At 39.2% G+C, this 18,957-nt stretch overlaps 1 protein-coding gene and 1 pseudogene across 2 annotated transcripts in view; one reads left to right on the forward strand and one right to left on the reverse strand.

Annotated features, from left to right (window-relative positions):
- The first annotated feature begins 707 nt into the window (after positions 1 to 707).
- CENPC (centromere protein C) overlaps positions 708 to 18,957 on the forward strand; it is an 84,656-nt gene continuing 66,406 nt past the window's right edge. For both annotated transcript variants that reach the window (XM_060108983.1, XM_060108984.1), the window contains exons 1-4: positions 708 to 968; positions 6,225 to 6,271; positions 7,424 to 7,494; positions 8,191 to 8,273. In XM_060108983.1, coding sequence (XP_059964966.1) covers positions 951 to 968; positions 6,225 to 6,271; positions 7,424 to 7,494; positions 8,191 to 8,273 — 219 coding nt within the window. In that variant the 5' untranslated portion in view covers positions 708 to 950. The remainder of the gene's footprint in view (positions 969 to 6,224; positions 6,272 to 7,423; positions 7,495 to 8,190; positions 8,274 to 18,957) is intronic.
- LOC132484264 (large ribosomal subunit protein eL39-like) lies at positions 3,344 to 3,499 on the reverse strand (annotated as a pseudogene).

An 18,957-nucleotide genomic window follows, 5' to 3' on the forward strand; every position in this document is an offset into this window, starting at 1 on the left:
GCCAGAGCTTGTCCTACATGACATAGCTAGTCCACTGAGCAGGTTTCAAAGCTCCTGATTTAGGACTCCTTTCAGGACGTCATACTTAAATGATATATACTTACACAGATCATTTTGTTGGCAATGCCTCACAAAAATATTACCTACATATTTGGAAAAAAGAATACATCATCCATCACCATTTTTACTATAACATTATTGCTTTCAGAGATGATGCATAAACGGGCTGGGGTGTGGGTGATGAGCCTACACAGTAAAACATTACTCTTCAAACGTCTTCTGCAATTTCTGTCTCTTATCCTTCCAAGTATTACTTTATAAGAGAACCGTCAGGAAGTTTTACACCTTCTCTGCGTGGGAAGGAGAGAGAGAGACAGGGAGAGAGAGAGAGAGGAAGAGAGGAGAGAGAGAGAGAGAGAGAGAGAGAGAGAGAGAGAGAGAGAGAGAGAGAGAGAGAGAGAGAGAAAGAATGAAGCTGAGGGAGGGAGAGAGAGAGAGAGGGAGGGAGGGAGGTAAGGAGGGAAAGGGGGAGAGAGAGAGACTATGAAGCTGTGGGAGTAAGGGACTAGGGGACACATGAGATGGGGGAAGGGCTACGACGTGATGGGGCGGGGCTCTTGGGAGGAGGAAGGCTGGACTGCGGGAGAGTACCAGTGAGGGGGCAGGCCCCTAACGGCTTTCTTCCTTTGGAGTCGAAGGGCCCATTCTGCGCATGTGCAGCCCGTTTTAAATTGCGTAGGCGGATGCGCGCGAGTGGGCGCGCACTCGCGCGCGCTCGCTGGGTCGCGGCTCTTTCGTTCCTACCATCTACCGCCGTCTTTCGCTTAAGGTGCTACTGGATTTCTGCCTGGCTGTTCTTCGGGTGACTCCGTCCTCGCTGGGCTGCCTGGAGCTGCGTCCCCTGTGGACTTCCGCCCCCAAACCCTGCGCGGGCTGAGCCGCGCCGGAACATGGCCGCGTGGGGGCTGGTAAGTGCAGGCCGCGGACCCAGCGAGGCGGGGAGAGTGAAGCGTTGGGCAGGTGTTGTGGCTTCTGGGGGGTTTCAGTGGGGAAGCCGCGCGAGTTTTTTGACCTCGGGAGTGATCGGGTGCCGATAGCTAGAGTTAATTTACTTGTGTTTCCTCAAGGCTTTTTGTAATCCCCGGGCGTGACGGCGTCTTTCTCTTCAGAGAATCTTGCGATTTCTACTTGTTAGCCTAACTCCAGTTCCTAGTCCTCCAAATAATTTTCTGTCCTTAGAAGTATTGAAACGCCTTGAAAGTGTGCCTTTGCTTCAGAGTTGCTAGTGTAGAGAGGCGTCTGTTATTGACAGAAAGTTTTCTGAGAGGCAGCTACTAGTTAAAAGTGCCAGCTGTGAATGGCTGAAGGGGGCGGGAACTCATTTTTTTGTTGGCCTATTTCTGGACTCCCGTAGTATTCACTGTTCTATATTTCAGACTTCGCTTATGGTTACTATACCTTATACAACCCATAGCAGCCCCTATCCTAAACTTGTGTTTTCTACTTTATCTCCCCTTTTAAGATCTTCAGCATGGATGAATAAGATCTTCCCATTTATAATAAAGTTATATATGTATGCTTGTATGTATAAAAAGATGTATTGTGGAGAAAAACTGTTACCTGCCATTTCAGTAAACAACGAATGTTACCCACCTTCAAGCCACCAGCAACTGCAGCTGCCTGCAGGGTGTGCCTAAGGGGAATTCAGGATGGAGAAAAACAGGACACTGGCCCTAGATAGTTATGAGACTTACATAAGGAATAACTTCAATGAGCCCAGACTCTTGCATCTTCCCATTTATAGAGAAGCACTAAAAATCATTAACTTGAGGTGTCTGATTTTGATGTTTGACTACCTTTTTTTTCCCATCCCAAACTCCTGTATATCCCGGTCCCCCCCTTACCTCTTTGGAGCTGTTGCTCAGAGCTCGCTGAGAGCCTGTCTACGGGGCTGTAGTCCTCAGTAAGGTCCCCGAATAAAACTTAACTCGCAAATTTTAAGTTGCCCATTTTTTTTCAGTTGACAGTTATATATAATGTAAACAATGCAGGTGCTCATAGTAAAAAGTACTCCTATACCACCCTTTCATACTGTTGACTAAAGAAAATGCATGATTGCTGGGTCATGTGGTAAGAGTATGTTTACTTTTGTAAGAAACCACCAAGCTGTCCTCCAAAGTGGCTGTACCGTTTTGCCTTCCAAAATGAGAGTTCCCGTTGTTCCACATTTAGAGTTGTCATTGTTCCAGAGTTTGGTCACACAACCAGATGGGTAGTGGTATCTGGTTTTAACTTGCATTACTGCTTGACATATGATATGGAGCATCTTTTCTTATGCTTATTTGTCATCTGTATATCTTCTTAAGTGAGGTGTCTGTTAAGGTCTTTGAACCATTTTTTTTTTTTTTTTTTTTTTTGGCGGTACGCGGGCCTCTCACTGTTGTGGCCTCTCCCGTTGCGGAGCAAGGCTCCGGACGCGCAGGCTCAGCGGCCATGGCTCACGGGCCCAGCCGCTCCGCGGCATGTGGGATCTTCCTGGACCGGGGCACGAACCCGTGTTCCCTGCATCGGCAGGCGGACTCTCAACCACTGCGCCACCAGGGAAGCCCCTGAACCATTTATTTTTTAATTGGGTTTTCTTTTTGTTGAGTTTTAAGTGTTCTTTTATATTTTGGATAACAGTCCTTATCAGATGTGCCTTTTGCAACTATCTTCTCCTGGTCTGTGGCTTGTCTTCTCATTCTTTATCTTTCTCTCTTTTTTTTTAAACCATGATCTGTGTTTTATTTGTATCAGTGTTGGTATGTGTTTAAAATCTACGATTAGTAATAATAATATTAATGATATTAATAAACAACTTGTTTTCTCACTGAGATCTCTGCCTTTCTGTTATGAATTTCTCCTATCTTTAAGATGATGCCCTTCAGAATATGGGAAGCTTAGACTGGTTGAAGCTTGTCTTAGTTCTCACATTGACTGCTTTTCTTGCTTTTCATGCCTCCAGTCAAACTTCTGTAATCATTGCCCTTGTGTCTCCTTATTTCAAAGTTCTCTTTCCTTCTCCCGGGGTATTGCACTTGGCTTCTCAGACTGAGGAGGAGAGAGATGGACAAAACTGAAGCTGGAAGAGCAGCTGCTGGTCTGACCACAGTTCACTTTTATTTTACAACAAAAGGTCTCACCAGAGCACTAGTGCAGACACACTGACACAAAGAGAAAAATCATTTTCCCGATAAAACACATCCAGCTGTTCAGATAGTAGTGATTCTTCAGAGTGATATGGTAAGATGCAAGTGCCCTTGACACAGCATAAATATGTGTGCCACCTTATGTGCAGGGCTCCTTATAGACCCAGCTTGGTTCTTCTCCGGTGTTTTCTCTTGGAGTTGTATCTGATTTTATTACCAGTTTTCATTCAGATCCATTGGGGAATGGGACGATTCTGCTTTTGTTCCTTGGCCAGGAATCACTTGATCCTTAAAGTCTGGTGAGAAGACATGGCTAGGAGCAAATTTCCGCAGTTCACTTTTTTTTTTTTTTTGCAGTATGTGGGCCTCTCACTGTTGTGGCCTCTCCCGTTGCGGAGCACAGGCTCCGGACGCGCAGGCTCAGCGGCCATGGCTCACGGGCCCAGCCGCTCCGCGGCACGTGGGATCCTCCCGGACCGGGGCACGAACCCGCATCCCCCGCATCGGCAGGCGGACTCTCAACCACTGCGCCACCAGGGAAGCCCCGCAGTTCACTTTTAAAATGCCTATCATAACCTTAGAATTGTTTTGAGCCTTTTAGTTCTAACATCTGACTTTGCGTCATAACTCATTTAAAAGACAGGGGGAGAAAGGAGTTGAAAGATTATCCTCAGTCATTCCTGTACTTAAGTGGTTTCTAACTGGGTGTGATTTTGCCCTGTAGGAGACGTTTGGTGTTGTCTGGAAAAATTTCTGGTTGTCCTGAGAAAGCATGGATGAGGGGGTGCTAAGGGCATCTAGGTGGAGGCCAGGGATGCTGCAAGCATCCTCCCAATGCACAGGACAGGCCCTCACAACAAAGAGAGTCACCCCAAAATGTCATTAGTGCTAGGGCTGAGAAACCCTGCTGTATTGTATATTATTTTCTTTGAGAAAAATAATCTCACAGTAAATGGAAGAAACTAAAATTGAAATTGAGTGAAAAATGAGTTGAAATTGCAAGTTTTTGAATGTGTATTTATTTTGAAAATCAAAAAATTTTGTGTTCTAACTTTTAATTTAGAATTAAGAGACCTCTTTTGTCTTATTCACCACTTGTTTTCTAGCGTGCCTAAATAGCATTTGGCCTTGTAGTAGGTGCTCGATTTCATATTTGCTGAGGGAAAGAACTGTCTTAACCTTAAAATTTTTCTATTTGAAAGAGGAACAGAGTACTTTACAGGTGTTATTTAATGTTCAAAAACATTTAGTGTGCAAATATGACGACTCTATCATTTTATTGTATTAAATTAGGAGAAGAGTGACCTTAAATGAGGCCTTGGAAGGGAGTTAACTAACATTCTCAGGGGTTTACTTAAGTGTTTCAGAATGCTGAGTACTGATGAGAGATCTAAGTGCTTGAGTTAATTTTCCATCAAATGACTTGTGATAAAATGCAGATTTGTTAGATGTCTTTGTTCCTTAGTTTGCTATCTATAAAATAGATTTAATCTTTTGCTCCTTACTTACCTCCTGAAGATAACAGGGTATGTGAAACACTGTCACCTTCTTTAAAGAAAGACACTTTTATCTCATAAATTTTTGGTCTTATTTATTTGGCACGTCAAAAAGATAACAAAAAATGGTGTTTGTGTGGTATACAATGCACTAGGCAAGGCTCTGGGAAGAATATAAGCTAGCTTAAAACAAAGTTTCTGCTCTCAAGTTTCTTAAAATCTAATAGAGGTCTTCATCTTTCTGAATAATTCAATCCAAAAGTGAAGCAAGGTGGCAGCAGTCCCCGTGGGTAGGAAACTACAGTGGTCCAAAGTTGTGTGTAGGAGCCTTAGTAGAGTCAGGAGTGAGGCTCAGCTCAGGATGTCAGAGCATGAGTGGGGTAAAGAGAGTGTTCACATGGGGTGGGGTCATTTATATCCCATTGGGCCAAGGAAGAGTGCAGCTTACGGGGCTTCCCTGGTGGCGCAGTGGTTGAGAGTCCGCCTGCCAATGCAGGGGACGCGGGTTTGTGCCCTGGTCTGGGAAGATACCACATGCCGCGGAGCGGCTGGGCCCGTGAGCCATGGCCGCTGAGCCTGCGCGTCCGGAGCCTGTGCTCCGCAACGGGAGAGGCCACAACAGTGAGAGGCCCCCGTAACGCAAAAAAAAAAAAAAAAAAAAAAAAAGTGCAGCTTACTAAACATTTTGTATTGGTAGTAATTTATTTATTTTAAAAAGCATACTGTTCTTCCTATTACCACCAAATTTTCAACTAGAAAATTTAACTTTATAGATTTTACAATTAAAAGATAGGACCCAAAGTCTCACAAATATGCTCTCCACATCCAATTTCAGCATGTCTGTGTGTTTTATTTTTCCTGTTGCTTCCATTTATTGGGGCTGCTTCTTTGTTGGGGTTACCTCTTTTCTCTTTCTGGAAACATTCTAACATCTTTTTATCCTCAGTTTTTCTGATATTTCATTCTTAACTTCCTAGGTATTTACCTTATGCTGGCCATTCACTCCTCATCCAGAACAGTATCCTCTGAGCTTACTTTAGGCTGCTGCTTTTCTTCTGTTTCATTAATTATCATGTTTCATTTGTTTTCCATCTTCCAGAAATCTGTTATATTTGTTTGTCCACAGATGGCCCTTTCTTCCATTCTCTTTTTTCATTGTCATTTTATGCCAGTTTAGTCCTTTACTGTTACTTCAGAGGGATCTCCTTGCAGGAAAAGGAGATAAATAGATACTGTTGGTCAACCAACTTGAATTATTGGAAGCCCAGATAGTATGATTTTGATGATGGAAGAGGTATGGGGGGAGGTGGAGGAGGAGGAAGAAGAAGAGGAAGAGGAGGAAGAAGATGGAATAAATCCAGAGTAAGGAAATAGTATAAACAAACATTTGGAAACAGTGGATATGAGACAAGTTCTTTTTCACTTGATCCAGAAGATATTCCTCTTTATAGTATTATAATAGGCAGTCAGCAAATACTTGCTGAATGAGTGAATAAAGAACTTAAACTTTCACCAAATTGATGATTTACTTTTCTTTCAGGATCATCTCAAAAATGACTATAGAAGAAGATTTTGCCGACCATCCAGGTGATTTGTGTACTTAAACTTTTAAGATGATTTTTTTTTGCATCTTGAAAGTGGAATTTTTAAATGAAGAAAGGAAGAACTATTACCTCTGACTAAAATAATGATTTATATACCCACTGGTTAAGTACAGTCATCTTAGTTATTTTATATTAACAGAGAAATATTAATGCAGGCAGTTCAATGACTTAATGGAGGTGAGAAAAGAAATTCGCCTGATAAATGATGGACCAGGAAGAGGCAGTTTCAATTCTGACTAAATGACAACTATGGGGAAAGCACTCTAGAGTGGATTGAATGGAAATAATAGAAAGATGCAGTTTATTCCATGGGGCTAAAAGAAAAGGTGGATGTGGTTCTAAAAGGGCAATAGAAGAATCTTTGTGGTGATGTAACTGTTCAGTATTTTGACTATGGTGGTCATATCTGAACCTTCAAATGTAATAAAGTGTATAGAACTAACTATATACACAAACATAAACACGCAATTGAGTACATGTAGAACTGGAGAAATCTGAATAAGATTGGTGGATTCTGTCAACATCAGTATCCTGGTTGTGATAGTATACTCTATGGCTTTGTGAAATGTTCCCATTGCAGGAAACTGGATAAAGTGAACAAGGGATCTCTTCTATATTATTTCTTACAACTGCATGTCAATCTACAATTGTCTCAATACAAATTTTAATTAAAAAATTTATACTGATTCATTAGCTCCTTAAGATTAAAGGTATTGAATCAGAAATGCATTTGAGATCTTGTAAGGAAGACTGTATTACTTGGAGCTGATAGGACTTGTGACCATAGAGTCTTTATTAAAGAAGCATTTCAGGATTGATTGAATATGTTCAAAAAAGTTTATGTTATTGTTTAGATAGAGCAGTAGTCTAAAACAACTTTAGATGTGGCTATTCAGTCAGGGTATATAATTGTTAATGTAGACAATGACATACTACTTCACATACTTTTCTGGGAACTCTTGGACTGTCAAATACTTGTTTTGTCCTCAGATAGTAAAGGTGATATTTTTCCCATTAAGTAAAAATTAAGATTTTATAATAAGGAGATACGGAATTTTCAAGGTAGATGTTAATAAGTAGCAAATATCTTTTGGAGATGATATGTTAACATTTTCCCTTCTTTCCTTCTTATTAGGGCACCTGACATTAATACGGAGAAAGGCCAGAATATACTGGAAATCTTACTAGACTGTTTTGAAGAAAAAAGTAAGGTTTCATTTATAGATGGACTTTGAGGGTTGGGATGGATGAAAATGTAAATTTGTCCTTTAATACCAAATTCAGCAAATATGTTCTAGCATTTCAATATATAAAATATTTTCCCAGGAATTTTGAGTACATGTGCAGTCCTTCATGTACCTTCCGGTATACTGAAGATAATACTGGCAAAAATGAGAATAATTTGTTATTCCCTTTAGTTCACACTAGATTCCTATAGTCTGGAATTCCATAAATAATTATCATACACAAGAGAAAGTATTTCATTAATGGAAATAAATGTGCAGAATTCTTGGGATCACTGGAGAGCTTGAGATAATGTTTGGTGATTTGCACCCCTTTCTAAAGAAAAGAGTATAATGGCAAAAACTTTTCCTAGTGCTGGTCGGTGTCAGAAGGTATTGGAATAAAAGAATAGGCCAACCAAAGAAAAACACAGATAGTGGAAAAGTATCTTCTCTTTACAAGTTCTGAAAGAAGAACTGGCACATATTTCTTCAGGAATCTTGTTTGTCTGTTTCAGTCCTGATGCCTTCTAGGAACATTTGAATATTGAACTGATGTCTGTACTTAAGTTAAACTAATTGCGCTTAAAAGAGTCAAAAGACTTCTTCACATATCGTGTAGGCCTTTTTTAATTGTAACCAAAAAATTTTATACATGTTTTGTTTTAACTTTTTTTAGGTCTTGCCAATGATTCCACAAAATCAGTGCTTTATTCAACACCTAAAATAAAAGACATTTGTGTTCAGTCACCAAGTAAAGAGGTAAGTCAAAAAGGAGAACTGGTACAAATTTAATAGTTTAGTGAGTGAACAATACACAATATATAGTTAGATACATTTTAGTTGTTTGTAAGTCTTATTCTTAAAAAGGAACCCTATATTCCCATTGAGTTTATATAAAATTTGGAGGTATTTTGTGAAAATTTTGGTCTGACATTTCCTGTGTTTGAAATTGGAGGTCTGGGAATTAGAATTATCAAATTTTAACACAATTATTTTTCACTCTTACTTAAATGATGCCTAAATTAGGTTTTTAGGAAAGTGGGCAACTACTGAAGTTCCTAATCCAGGTTGGCAAGTTTGGTTATTTTTTTAAAACTGAAGGCAATTTGCTAAACTGGGGAATCAATCTTTTCTTGATTATATATCTTAAGAGGATAGGTTGACCTAACTCTACAAAATAGCAGACTTTGGAATAGAGTTTTTGAAGCTAATGATTAAAGACAAATTATTCAAAAGCACAATACTAATTAGAAGAATTGTATATAGACATACCTTGTTTTATTGTGCTTTGCTTTATTGCCTTTCACAGATAGTGCATTTTTTACAAATTGAAGGTTTGTGGCAACCCTGTGTCAAGCAAGTCTGTCAGTGCCATTATTCCGACAGCATTTGCTCGCTTCATGTCTCTATGTCATATTTTGGTAATTCTTACAATATTTCAGACATTTTCATTATAATTATATTTGTTATGATCTGTGATCAGAGATCTTTGATGTTACCATTGCAAAAAAATTATGACTTCCAGAAGGCTCAGATGATGGTTATCATTAAATATTTTTTAATTAAGGTATGTACTTTTTTTTAGACATAATGCTATTGCACACTTAATATACTACAGTATAGTGTAAACATAACTTTTATATGCACTGGGAAATCAAAAAATTCATGTGACTTGCTTTATTGCAGTACTTGCTTTATTGGGGTGGTGTGGAACTGACCCTGCAATATCTCTGAGGAATACCTGTAGTTATAGAAATAACATTCACTAGAAACTTGAATAAACAAATAAACACATATAGCCTTTTGGTTCCAAGAAATGAAGACATCCAATTCTGTCAGAATTGAGAGACCTTCTTTAATGTGATAAATTATATTGATTTTTTTTTTTTTTCTTTTTTTTGGCGGTATGCGGACCTCTCACTGTTGTGGCCTTTCCCGTTGCGGAGCACAGGCTCCGGACGCTCAGGCTCAGCGGCCATGGCTCATGGGCCCAGCTGCTCCGCGGCATGTGGGATCTTCCTGGACCGGGGCACAAACCCGTGTCCCCTGCATTGGCAGGCAGACTCTCAACCACTGCGCCACCAGGGAAGCCCAATTATATTGATTTTTGAAAGTTAAATCAACTAAGTTTCCTGGGATAAACTTGACTTGGTCATAAAGTATTAACCTGTTTTGATTTGGTTTGCCAGTATTTAAGATGTTTGCATCTGTGTTCATGAACAATATTGTCTTTTTTTTTTCTTTTCTCAAAATGTTCTTGTTGGGCTTTGGTATCAAGGTTATGGTAGAGGTTCCACTTTTAGGAAGGATGTAACAGATTGCAGTAAGTCAAAACTCCTGCTGAAGAGCTGGTTAAAAAAAAATAATAAAATGCAAACAAATCATGTTTTTAGAGCCGTGGAGCTGTGGAAGCGACAAGGACTAGATGAACTAAAATTTCAAAGACAGTGGAATCCTTAGAATATGAGTTGATGATTGTTGGTCATTTTCTTCCCTGAGAGTATGTTAATTTTGGGCAAAAGCTGAGGATTTTAGGTTGGTCCAGACAGTGTGAGTCCACTGAGGGAAAGCAGAGATTTTGTCACTTGTGCAGGGATGGCATGACAAATTGGAATTCTGGAGGCGCCTCAAATGGATAGCCACTTTTCCTTAAAGAACATTTGTAAGTTCTGAGGTAGTGAAGAACCTTAGGCCAGAATGGAGGAGTGAAACATGTCTTGCTGTGCTAAGAAGGTAAAGTCCTACTGCAGGAAAGTGGCCCACCACAAATAGGCATTTGACACATTTTGAACAATTTGAGGCCAGAGGCTAAAAAGTTGAGCAAAAACCTCTAAAGGGCTGGACTGAATATCTCACAATCTTTAAGGGTTAAACAGGCTCACTAGGCTCTCAGTAACCCAGGAGGGGGCATTCTGAAGAACAGGGCAGGTTACGAGTGGACTGAGTCTTACTAAAATGTCATATCAGACCCAGCTCAGTCCTTGAGAGTGAGGATCTAATCATTTCAATCCAATCTGTTTAAAAGGAGAAAAAAATAACCTTCTCTATAGAGAGATATTACTGGGAGCTTCTACTTTTTTTTTTTAAGCCTTTTGTTTTGAGCTAATTGTAGATTTATAGCAGCTGTAACAAATAGTAGAATTCAGGACTGTGTATGATTTACCTAGTTTCCTCTAAAGGTAACATCTTGCAAAACTGTAGTACAACATTACAACCAGGATATTGACATTGATACAGACAGGATACAGAAAAAGTCCATCACTATAGGATCCCTCTTATCCTTTTATAACAAGTTACTTCTCTCTCACCCTTACTCCCTCAACTCCTGAAACCCCTAATCTGTTCTTTATTTTTACAGTTATGTCATTTCAAGAATGTTGTTTAAATGGAATCATATAGTATATAACTTTTTGGAATATTGCTGAGTGGTATTTCATGGTATGGATATACCACAGTTTGCTTAGCCATTTGCTTATCTCTTAGTTTTCTCTTGATTTACTTGTCTTGGTTTTTAAATTTGTTGATATTCTGTGTACCTCTGACTAATTTATAACCAGTTTCTGTGACAGAGTTATAAATGTTTTCTCAGTGTATGTAGACACATCAAGTAATTCATCATTTTCAATTTTTTTCTGGAGCTATCCTTCCTAGATCTCTCTTCTCTATTTTTTGTTCCTGTCCATCTTTAGGCCTGTCACGTAAGTGTTGGCAATGTGATTTCCCTTTATCATCCAGGGAAGTCCCTTCTCTTTTGTCCTGTTCTGTAGCTCATATTTCTTGCCCTCTTTCTTTTTTTTTTTTTTTTTTGGTGGGGCTCATCCTTTAGTAGCGTCCTGAGAATTTAAGACCTTAAATGTTTGAAAATACCATGACTTTACCCTCATGATGGGTAATTATGTGTATAGAATTCTAGGCTGGAAATGATTCTCTTTCAGACTTCTAAAGACATGCTCTATTTTTTTTAAAGCTTCTTGTGTTGTTGAGAATATTGCTCTGATTGATCCTTTGTGAACCACTATTTTTTCATGTTTACAAGCTTTTAGAATCTTGTCATCTGTCTTTATTGATTTGAAATTTCATGATATTCCTCGATGTTAGGTTCTTCTAATTCTTTTTTTTTTTTTTTTGCGGTATGTGGGCCTCTCACCGCTGTGGCCTCTCCTGCTGTGGAGCACGGGCTCCGGACACGCAGGCCCAGCGGCCATGGCTCATGGGCCCAGCTGCTCCGCAGCATGTGGGATCCTCCCGGACTGGGGCATGAACCCGTGTCCCCTGCATCGGCAGGCGGACTCTCAACCACTGTGCCACCAGGGAAGCCCTTCTAATTCTTTTAATTAAGATTTCTTCTTAAGAGTTTCTGTTTCATACAAGTACCTTTTTCGCTTACTTTGCTCATTACCTTTTACACTAGAGCTTTTTGTCAAATGTCCAGTGGTCCAGTGATCCTTATCGGTCTCACTTCTAAGGATGAAAAACTAAAATGGTGATTGGAAGCTGTATTTGCAGAGTTAGAGTTGTATGTTGGTAGATTTCACCATGGTATGATTTGTCTGGGCCACATTATTGTGGATGTCCAGTTGTTAATATCTGCAGGTTTTTTTCTCTTGACTTGATAAGTTTTTCTGACAAAGAATTCTTCTTTCCTGCTTAGGGGTCTGATTCTAACTGTGAGCGTTCTCAGCCCGGTGGGTAAGGGGAAAGGTGCAATTTGAATACTTGCACTTAATATTTCTGTTTTCAATGTGTTACTCTTACCTTCAGTTATATTTCATGTCTTTGAGCTCACAGTCTCTCTGATTCAAAACTCAAGGGAGAAAACATTTAATCTTCTGTTTGGGTAGGAAGAGGAGGGACTCAGTGACTGACTGCTTCGTATACTTACATTTAAAATTTTTAAAAAATTTTTATTACAGAATTTTTTTTTATTGGAGTATAATTTTTTAAATTTTTATTTATTTTATTTTATTTTTATTTTTGACTGCGTTGGGTCTTTGTTGCTGTGCACGGGCTTTCTCTAGTTGTGGCGAGCTGGGGCTCCTCTTTGTTGCGGTGTGCAGGCTTCTCATTGCGGTGGCTTTTCTTGTTGCAGAGCATGGGCTCTAGGTGCATGGGCTTCAGTAGTTGTGGCTCGCAGGCTCTAGAGCTCAGGCTCAGTAGTTGTGGTGCACGGGCTTAGTTGCTTTGCGGCATGTGGGATTTTCCCGGACCAGGGCTCGAACCCGTGTCCCCTGCATTGGCAGGCGGATTCTTAACCACTGTGCCACCAGGCAAGTTCCTTTTGGAGTATAATTGCTTTACAATGTTGTGTTAGTTTCTGCTGTAAAACAAAGTGAATCAACTATATGTATACATATATCCCCTGCCTTTTGGACCTCCCTCGCATGCCCCACCATCCCGCCCTTCTAGGTCATCACAGAGCACCAAGCTGTCCTCCCTGTGCTATACTGCAGGTTCCCACTAGCTATCTATTTTACATGTGGTAGTGTTTTTATATCAAACCTAATCTCCCAGTTCATCCCACCCTCCCCTTCCGCCTCTATGTTCACACGCCCATCCTCTACATCTGCGTCTCTATTCCTACCCTGGAAATAGGTTTATCTGTACGATTTTTCTAGATTCCACATATATGCATTAATATATGAAATTTGTTTTTCTCTTTCTGACTTACTTCACTCTGTATGACAGACTCTAGGTCCATCCACATTTCCACAAATGACCCAATTTCATTCCTTTTTATGGCTGAGTAATATTCCATTGTATTTATATATGTACCACATCTTCTTTTATCCATTCATCTCTCAGTGGACATTTAGGTTGTTTCCATGACCTGGCTATATTGTAAATAGTGCTGCAGTGAACATTGGGGTACATGTGTCTTTTTGAATTACAGTTTCTCAGGGTATATGCCTGGTAGTGGGATTGCTGGGTCATATGGTAGTTCTATTTTTAGTTTTTTAAGGAACCTCCATACTGTTCTCCACAGTGGCTGTATCAATTTACATTCCCACCAGCAGTGCAGGAGGGTTCCCTTTTCTCCTCACCCTTTCCAGCATTTATTGTTTGTAGATTTTTTGATGATGGCCATTCTGACCGGTGTGAGGTGATACCTCATTATAGTTTTGATGTGCATTTCTCTAATGATTAGTGATGTTGAGCATCTTTTCATATGTTTGTTGGCTATCTGTATATCTTCTTCTGAGAAATGTCTGTTTAGGTCTTCCGCTCATTTTTTGATTGGGTTGGTTTTTTTTGATACTGAGCTGCCTGAGCTGTTTGTATATTTTGGAGATTAATCCTTTGTCGTTTCATTTGCAAATATTTTCTCCCATTCTGAGGGTTGTCTATTCATCTTGTTTATGGTTTCCTTTGCTGTGTAAAAGCTTTTAAGTTTAATTAGGTCCCATTTGTTTATTTTTGTTTTTATTTTCATTACTCTAGGAGGTGGGTCAAAAAGGACCTTGCTGTGATTTATGTCATCGAGTGTTCATCCTATGTTTTCCTCTAAGAGTTTTATAGTGTCTGGCCTTATGTTTAGGTCTGTAATCCATTTTGAGTTTATTTTTGTGTATGGTGTTAGGGAGTGTTCTAATTTCATTCTTTTATATGTAGCTGTCCCATTTTCCCAACACCACTTATTGAAGAGGCTGTCTTTTCTCCATTGTATATTCTTGCCTCCTTTGTCATAAATTAGTTGACCATAAGTGTGTGGGTTTATCTCTGGGTTTTCTATCATGTACCATTGATCTATATTTCTGTTTTTGTGCCAGTACCATACTGTCTTGATGACTCTAGCTGTAGTACAGTCTGAAGTCAGGGAGCCTGATTCCTCCATCTCCATCTTTCTTTCTCAATATTGCTTTGGCTGTTTGGGGTCTTTTGTGCTTCCATACAAATTAAAAAATTTTTTGTTCTAGTTCTGTGAAAAATGCCATCAGTAATTTGATAGGGATTGCATTGAATCTGTAGATTGCTTTGTGTAGTATAGTCATTTTCACAGTATTGATTCTTCCCATCCAAGAACATGGTATATCTCTCCCTCTGTTTGTGTCATCTTTGATTTCTTTCATCAGTGTTTTACAGTTGATTTCTTTCATCACTGTTTTACAGTTTTCTGTGTACAGGTCTTTTGCCTCCTTAGGGAGGTTTATTCCTAGTTATTTTTATTTTATTCTTTTTGTTGCAATGCTGAATGGGATTGTTTCCTTAATTTCTCTTTCTGATCTTTCGTTGTTAGTGTATAAGAATGCAAGAGATTTCTGTGAATTAATTTTGTATCCTGCTATTTTACCAAATACATTGATTAGCTCTAGTAGTTTTCTCGTGGCATCTTTAGGATTCTCTATGTATAGTATCATGTCATCTGCAAACAGTGGCAGTTTTACTTCTTCTTTTCCAATTTGGATTCCTTTGATTTATTCTTCTTCTCTTATTGCTGTGGCTAGGACTTCCAAAACTATGTTGAATAATAGTGGTGAGAGTGGACATCCTGGTCTTGTTCCTGATCTTAGAGGAAATGCTTTCACCACTGAGAATGATGTTTGCTGTGGGTTTGTTGTATATGGCCTTTATTATGTAGAGGTAGGTTCCCTCTAAGCCAACTTTCTGGAGAGTTTTTATCATAAATGGGTGTTGAATTTTGTCAGAAGCTTTTTCTTCATCTATTGAGATGACCATATGGTTTTTATTCTTCAGTTAATGTGGTGTATCACACTGATTGATTTGCGTATGTTGAAGAATCCTTGCATCCCTGGGATAAATCCCACTTGATCATGGTGTATGATTCTTTTAATGTGTTGTTAGATTCTGTTTGCTGGTATTTTGTTGAGGATTTTTGTGTCTGTGTTCAGCAGTGATATTGGTCTGTAATTTTCTTTTTTTTGTGATATCTTTGTCTGGATTTGGTATCAGGATGATGGTGGCCTCACAGAATGAGTTTGGGAGTGTTCATCTCTGCAATTTTTTGGAAGAGTTTGAGAATGATAGGTGTTAACTATTCTCTAAACGCTTGATAGAATTCAACTGTGAAGCCATCTGGTCCTGGACTTCTGTTTGTTGGAAAATTTTTAATTACAGTTTAGATTTCATTACTTGTGATTGGTCTGTTTATATTTTCTATTTCTTCCTGGTTCAGTCTTGGAAGTTTGCACCTGTCTAAGAATTTGTCCATTTCTTCTGGGTTTTCTATTTTATTGGCATATAGTTGCTTGTTGTAGTGTCTTATGATTCTTTGTATTTCTGTGATGTCAGTTGTAATTGCTCCTTTTTCATTTCTAATTTTTTTTTTACAAATTTATTTAATTAATTTATTTTTGTCTGTGTTGGATCTTCGTTGCTGCACGTGGGCTTTCTCTAGTTTTGGTGTGCAGGGGCTACTCTTCGTTGTGCTGCGCATGCTTCTTATTGCGATGGCTTCTTTTGTTGCGAAGCACAGGCCCTAGAGTGAGTGGCTTCAGTAGTTGTGATTCATGGGCTCAGTAGTTGTGGCTCACGGGCTCTGGAGTGCAGGCTCAGTAGTTGTGGCGCATGGGCTTAGTTGCTCCGCGGCATGTGGGATCTTCCTGGACCAGGGCTTGTACCCATGTCCCCTGCGTTGGCAGGCATGATTCTTAACCACTGTGCCACCAGGGAAGTCTGTCATTTCTAATTTTACTGATTTGAGTTCTCTCCCTTTTTTTCTGATGTCCTGGCTAAAGGTTTATCAATTTTGTTTATCTTATCAAAGAACCAACTTTTAGTTTTATTGATCTTTGCTATTATTTTCTTTATTTCTATTTCATTTATTTCTGGTCTGATCTTTATGGCTTCTTTCCTTCTACTAATTTTGGGTTTTCTTTGTTTTTCTTTCTCTTGTTGCTTTAGGTGTAAGATTAGATCATTTATTTGAGAGTTTTTTTGTTTCTTGAGGTGACATTGAATTGGTATAAACTTCCTTCTTGGAACTGCTTTTGCTGCGTCCCATAGGTTTGGGGCCGTTGTGTTTTCATTGTCATTTGTTTCTATGTATTTTTTATTTCCTCTTTGATTTCTTCAGTGATCTCTTGGTTATTTAGCAGCACATTGTTTAGCTTCCATATGTGTTTTTTTTTTTTTTTTTTTTACAGTTTCTTTCCTGTAATTGATTTCTAATCTCATAGCGTTGTGGTCGGAAAAGGTGCTTGATACGATTTCAGTTTTCTTAAATAATCCGAGGCTCGATTTGTGACCCAAGATGTGATCTATCCTGGAGAATATTCCATGTGCACTTGAGAGGAAAGTGTATTCTGCTGCTTTTGGGTAGAATGTCCTATAAATATTAATTAAATCTGTCTGGTCTATTGTGTCATTTAAAGCTGGTATTTCATTACTTATTTTCTGTCTGGATGATCTGTCCTCTGGTGTGAGTGGGGTGTTTTAAGTCCCCCACTATTATTTTGTTACTGTTGTTTTCCCTTTTTATGGCTGTTAGCATTTGCCTTATGTTTTGAGGTACTCCTATGTTGGGTACATAAATATTTATAATTGTTATATCTTCTTTTTGTATTGATCCCTTGATCATTATGTAGTGTCCTTCCTTATCTCTTGTAACAGTCTTCATTTTAAAGTCTGTTTTGTCTTATATGAGTATTGCTACTCCAGCTTTCTTTTGACTTCCATCTTCATGGAATGTCTTTTTTCATCCCCTCACTTTCAGTCTGTATGTGTCCCTAGGTCTGAAGTGGGTTTCTTGTAGACAGCATATACATGGGTCTTGTTTTTGTATCCATTCAGCCAGTCTGTGTATTTTGGTTGGAGCATTTAATTCATTTACATTCAAGGTAATTATTGATACCTATGTTCCTATTACCATTTTCTTAATTGTCTTGGTTTGTTTCTGTGGGTCTTTTCCTTTTCTGCCTAGAGAAGTTCCTTTCACGTTTGTCATAAAGCTGGTTTGGTGGTGTTGAATTCTCTTAACTTTTGCTTATCTGTAAACATTTTGATTTGTCCATCAAGTCTGAATGAGACTGAATGAATATATCCTGCCACTCCCTTCTGGCCTGCAGAGTTTCTGCTGAAAAATAAGCTGATAACTGTATGGGAATTCCTTTGTATGTTATTTGTTGCTTTATCCTTGCTGCTTTTAGTATTTTTTCTTTGAATTTAATTTTTGTTAGTTTGATTAGTATGTGTCTTGGTGTGTTTCTCCTATATAGGACTCTCTGTGCTTCCTGGACTTGGGTGGCTATTTCCTTTCCCATGTTAGGGAAGTTTTTAACTATAATCTCTTCAAATATTTTTTCTGATCCTTTCTCTTTCTTTTCTTCTTCTGGGACCCCTATAATTCAGATGTTGGTGCATTTAATGTTGCCCCAGAGGTCTCTGAGACCCTTCTCAATTATCTTCTCTCTTTTTTCTTTATTCTGCTCTTCAGCAGTTATTTCCACCGTTCTATCTTTCAGCTTACTTATTTGTTCTTTCGCCTCAACTATTCTGCTATTGATTCCTTCTAGAGTATTTTTCATTCTAGTTATTATGTTGTTCATCACTGTTTGTTTTTTAGTTCTTCTAGGTCTTTGTTATATATTTCTTGTATTTTCTCGATCCATGCCTCCATTCTATTTCTGAGATTTTGGAGCATCTTTACCATAATTACTCTGAATTCTTTGTCAGGTTGGTTGCCTATTTCTGCTTCATTTATTTGGTCTTGTAGGTTTTTACCTTGCTTCTTCATCTGTAACATTTTTTTGTTGTCTCATCTTTTTATTGTTTTTGGTGGGTGGGGCTGTGTTCCTGTCTTACAGGTTGTTTGGCCTGAGGCATCCAGCACTGGAGCTTGCAAGCAGTTGGGTAGAGCTGGGTCTTGGTGCCAAGATGAGGAACTCTGGGAAACCTCACTGTGATTAATATTCCCTGGGGTATGAGGTTCTCTGTTAGTCTAGCAGTTTGGACTCAGCGTTCCCACTACAGGAGCTCATGCCTGACCCCCAGCTTGGGAGCCAAGATCCTGCAAGCTGCATGGTGTGGCAGAAAAACAAAACAAAAAAACACAAAAGGCAAAAGTATAACAAAGAATAAAAAATAAAGTTAGAAAAGTAAAAAATTTTTTAGAAAATTTATATATAAATGAAACAACAACAAGGTAAAACAGAACCGGAATAGGAAGAAAAAAAAAAAGAAAAAAACCCAAACAAACCAGAGAAGACCTTTGCTGTGGGGTCGCAGGACCTAGGTTCAAGACCCATGTGGCTGGAAAAGTCCCTGAGGGGGGCTTCCCTGGTGGCACAGTGGTTGAGAGTCTGCCTGCTGATTCAGGGGACACGGTTTTGTGCCCCGGTCTGGGAAGATCCCACATGCCGTGGAGCGGCTAGGCCCGTGAGCCATGGCTGCTGAACCTGCGCGTCCGGAGCCTGTGCTCTGCAACGGGAGAGGCCACAACAGTGAGAGGCCCACGTACCGCAAAAGAAAAAAAGAAACAGTCCCTGAG

The sequence above is a fragment of the Mesoplodon densirostris genome, chromosome 1 (assembly GCF_025265405.1).
Source record: "Mesoplodon densirostris isolate mMesDen1 chromosome 1, mMesDen1 primary haplotype, whole genome shotgun sequence".
In the NCBI taxonomy this organism is placed as follows: Eukaryota; Metazoa; Chordata; class Mammalia; order Artiodactyla; family Ziphiidae; genus Mesoplodon; species Mesoplodon densirostris.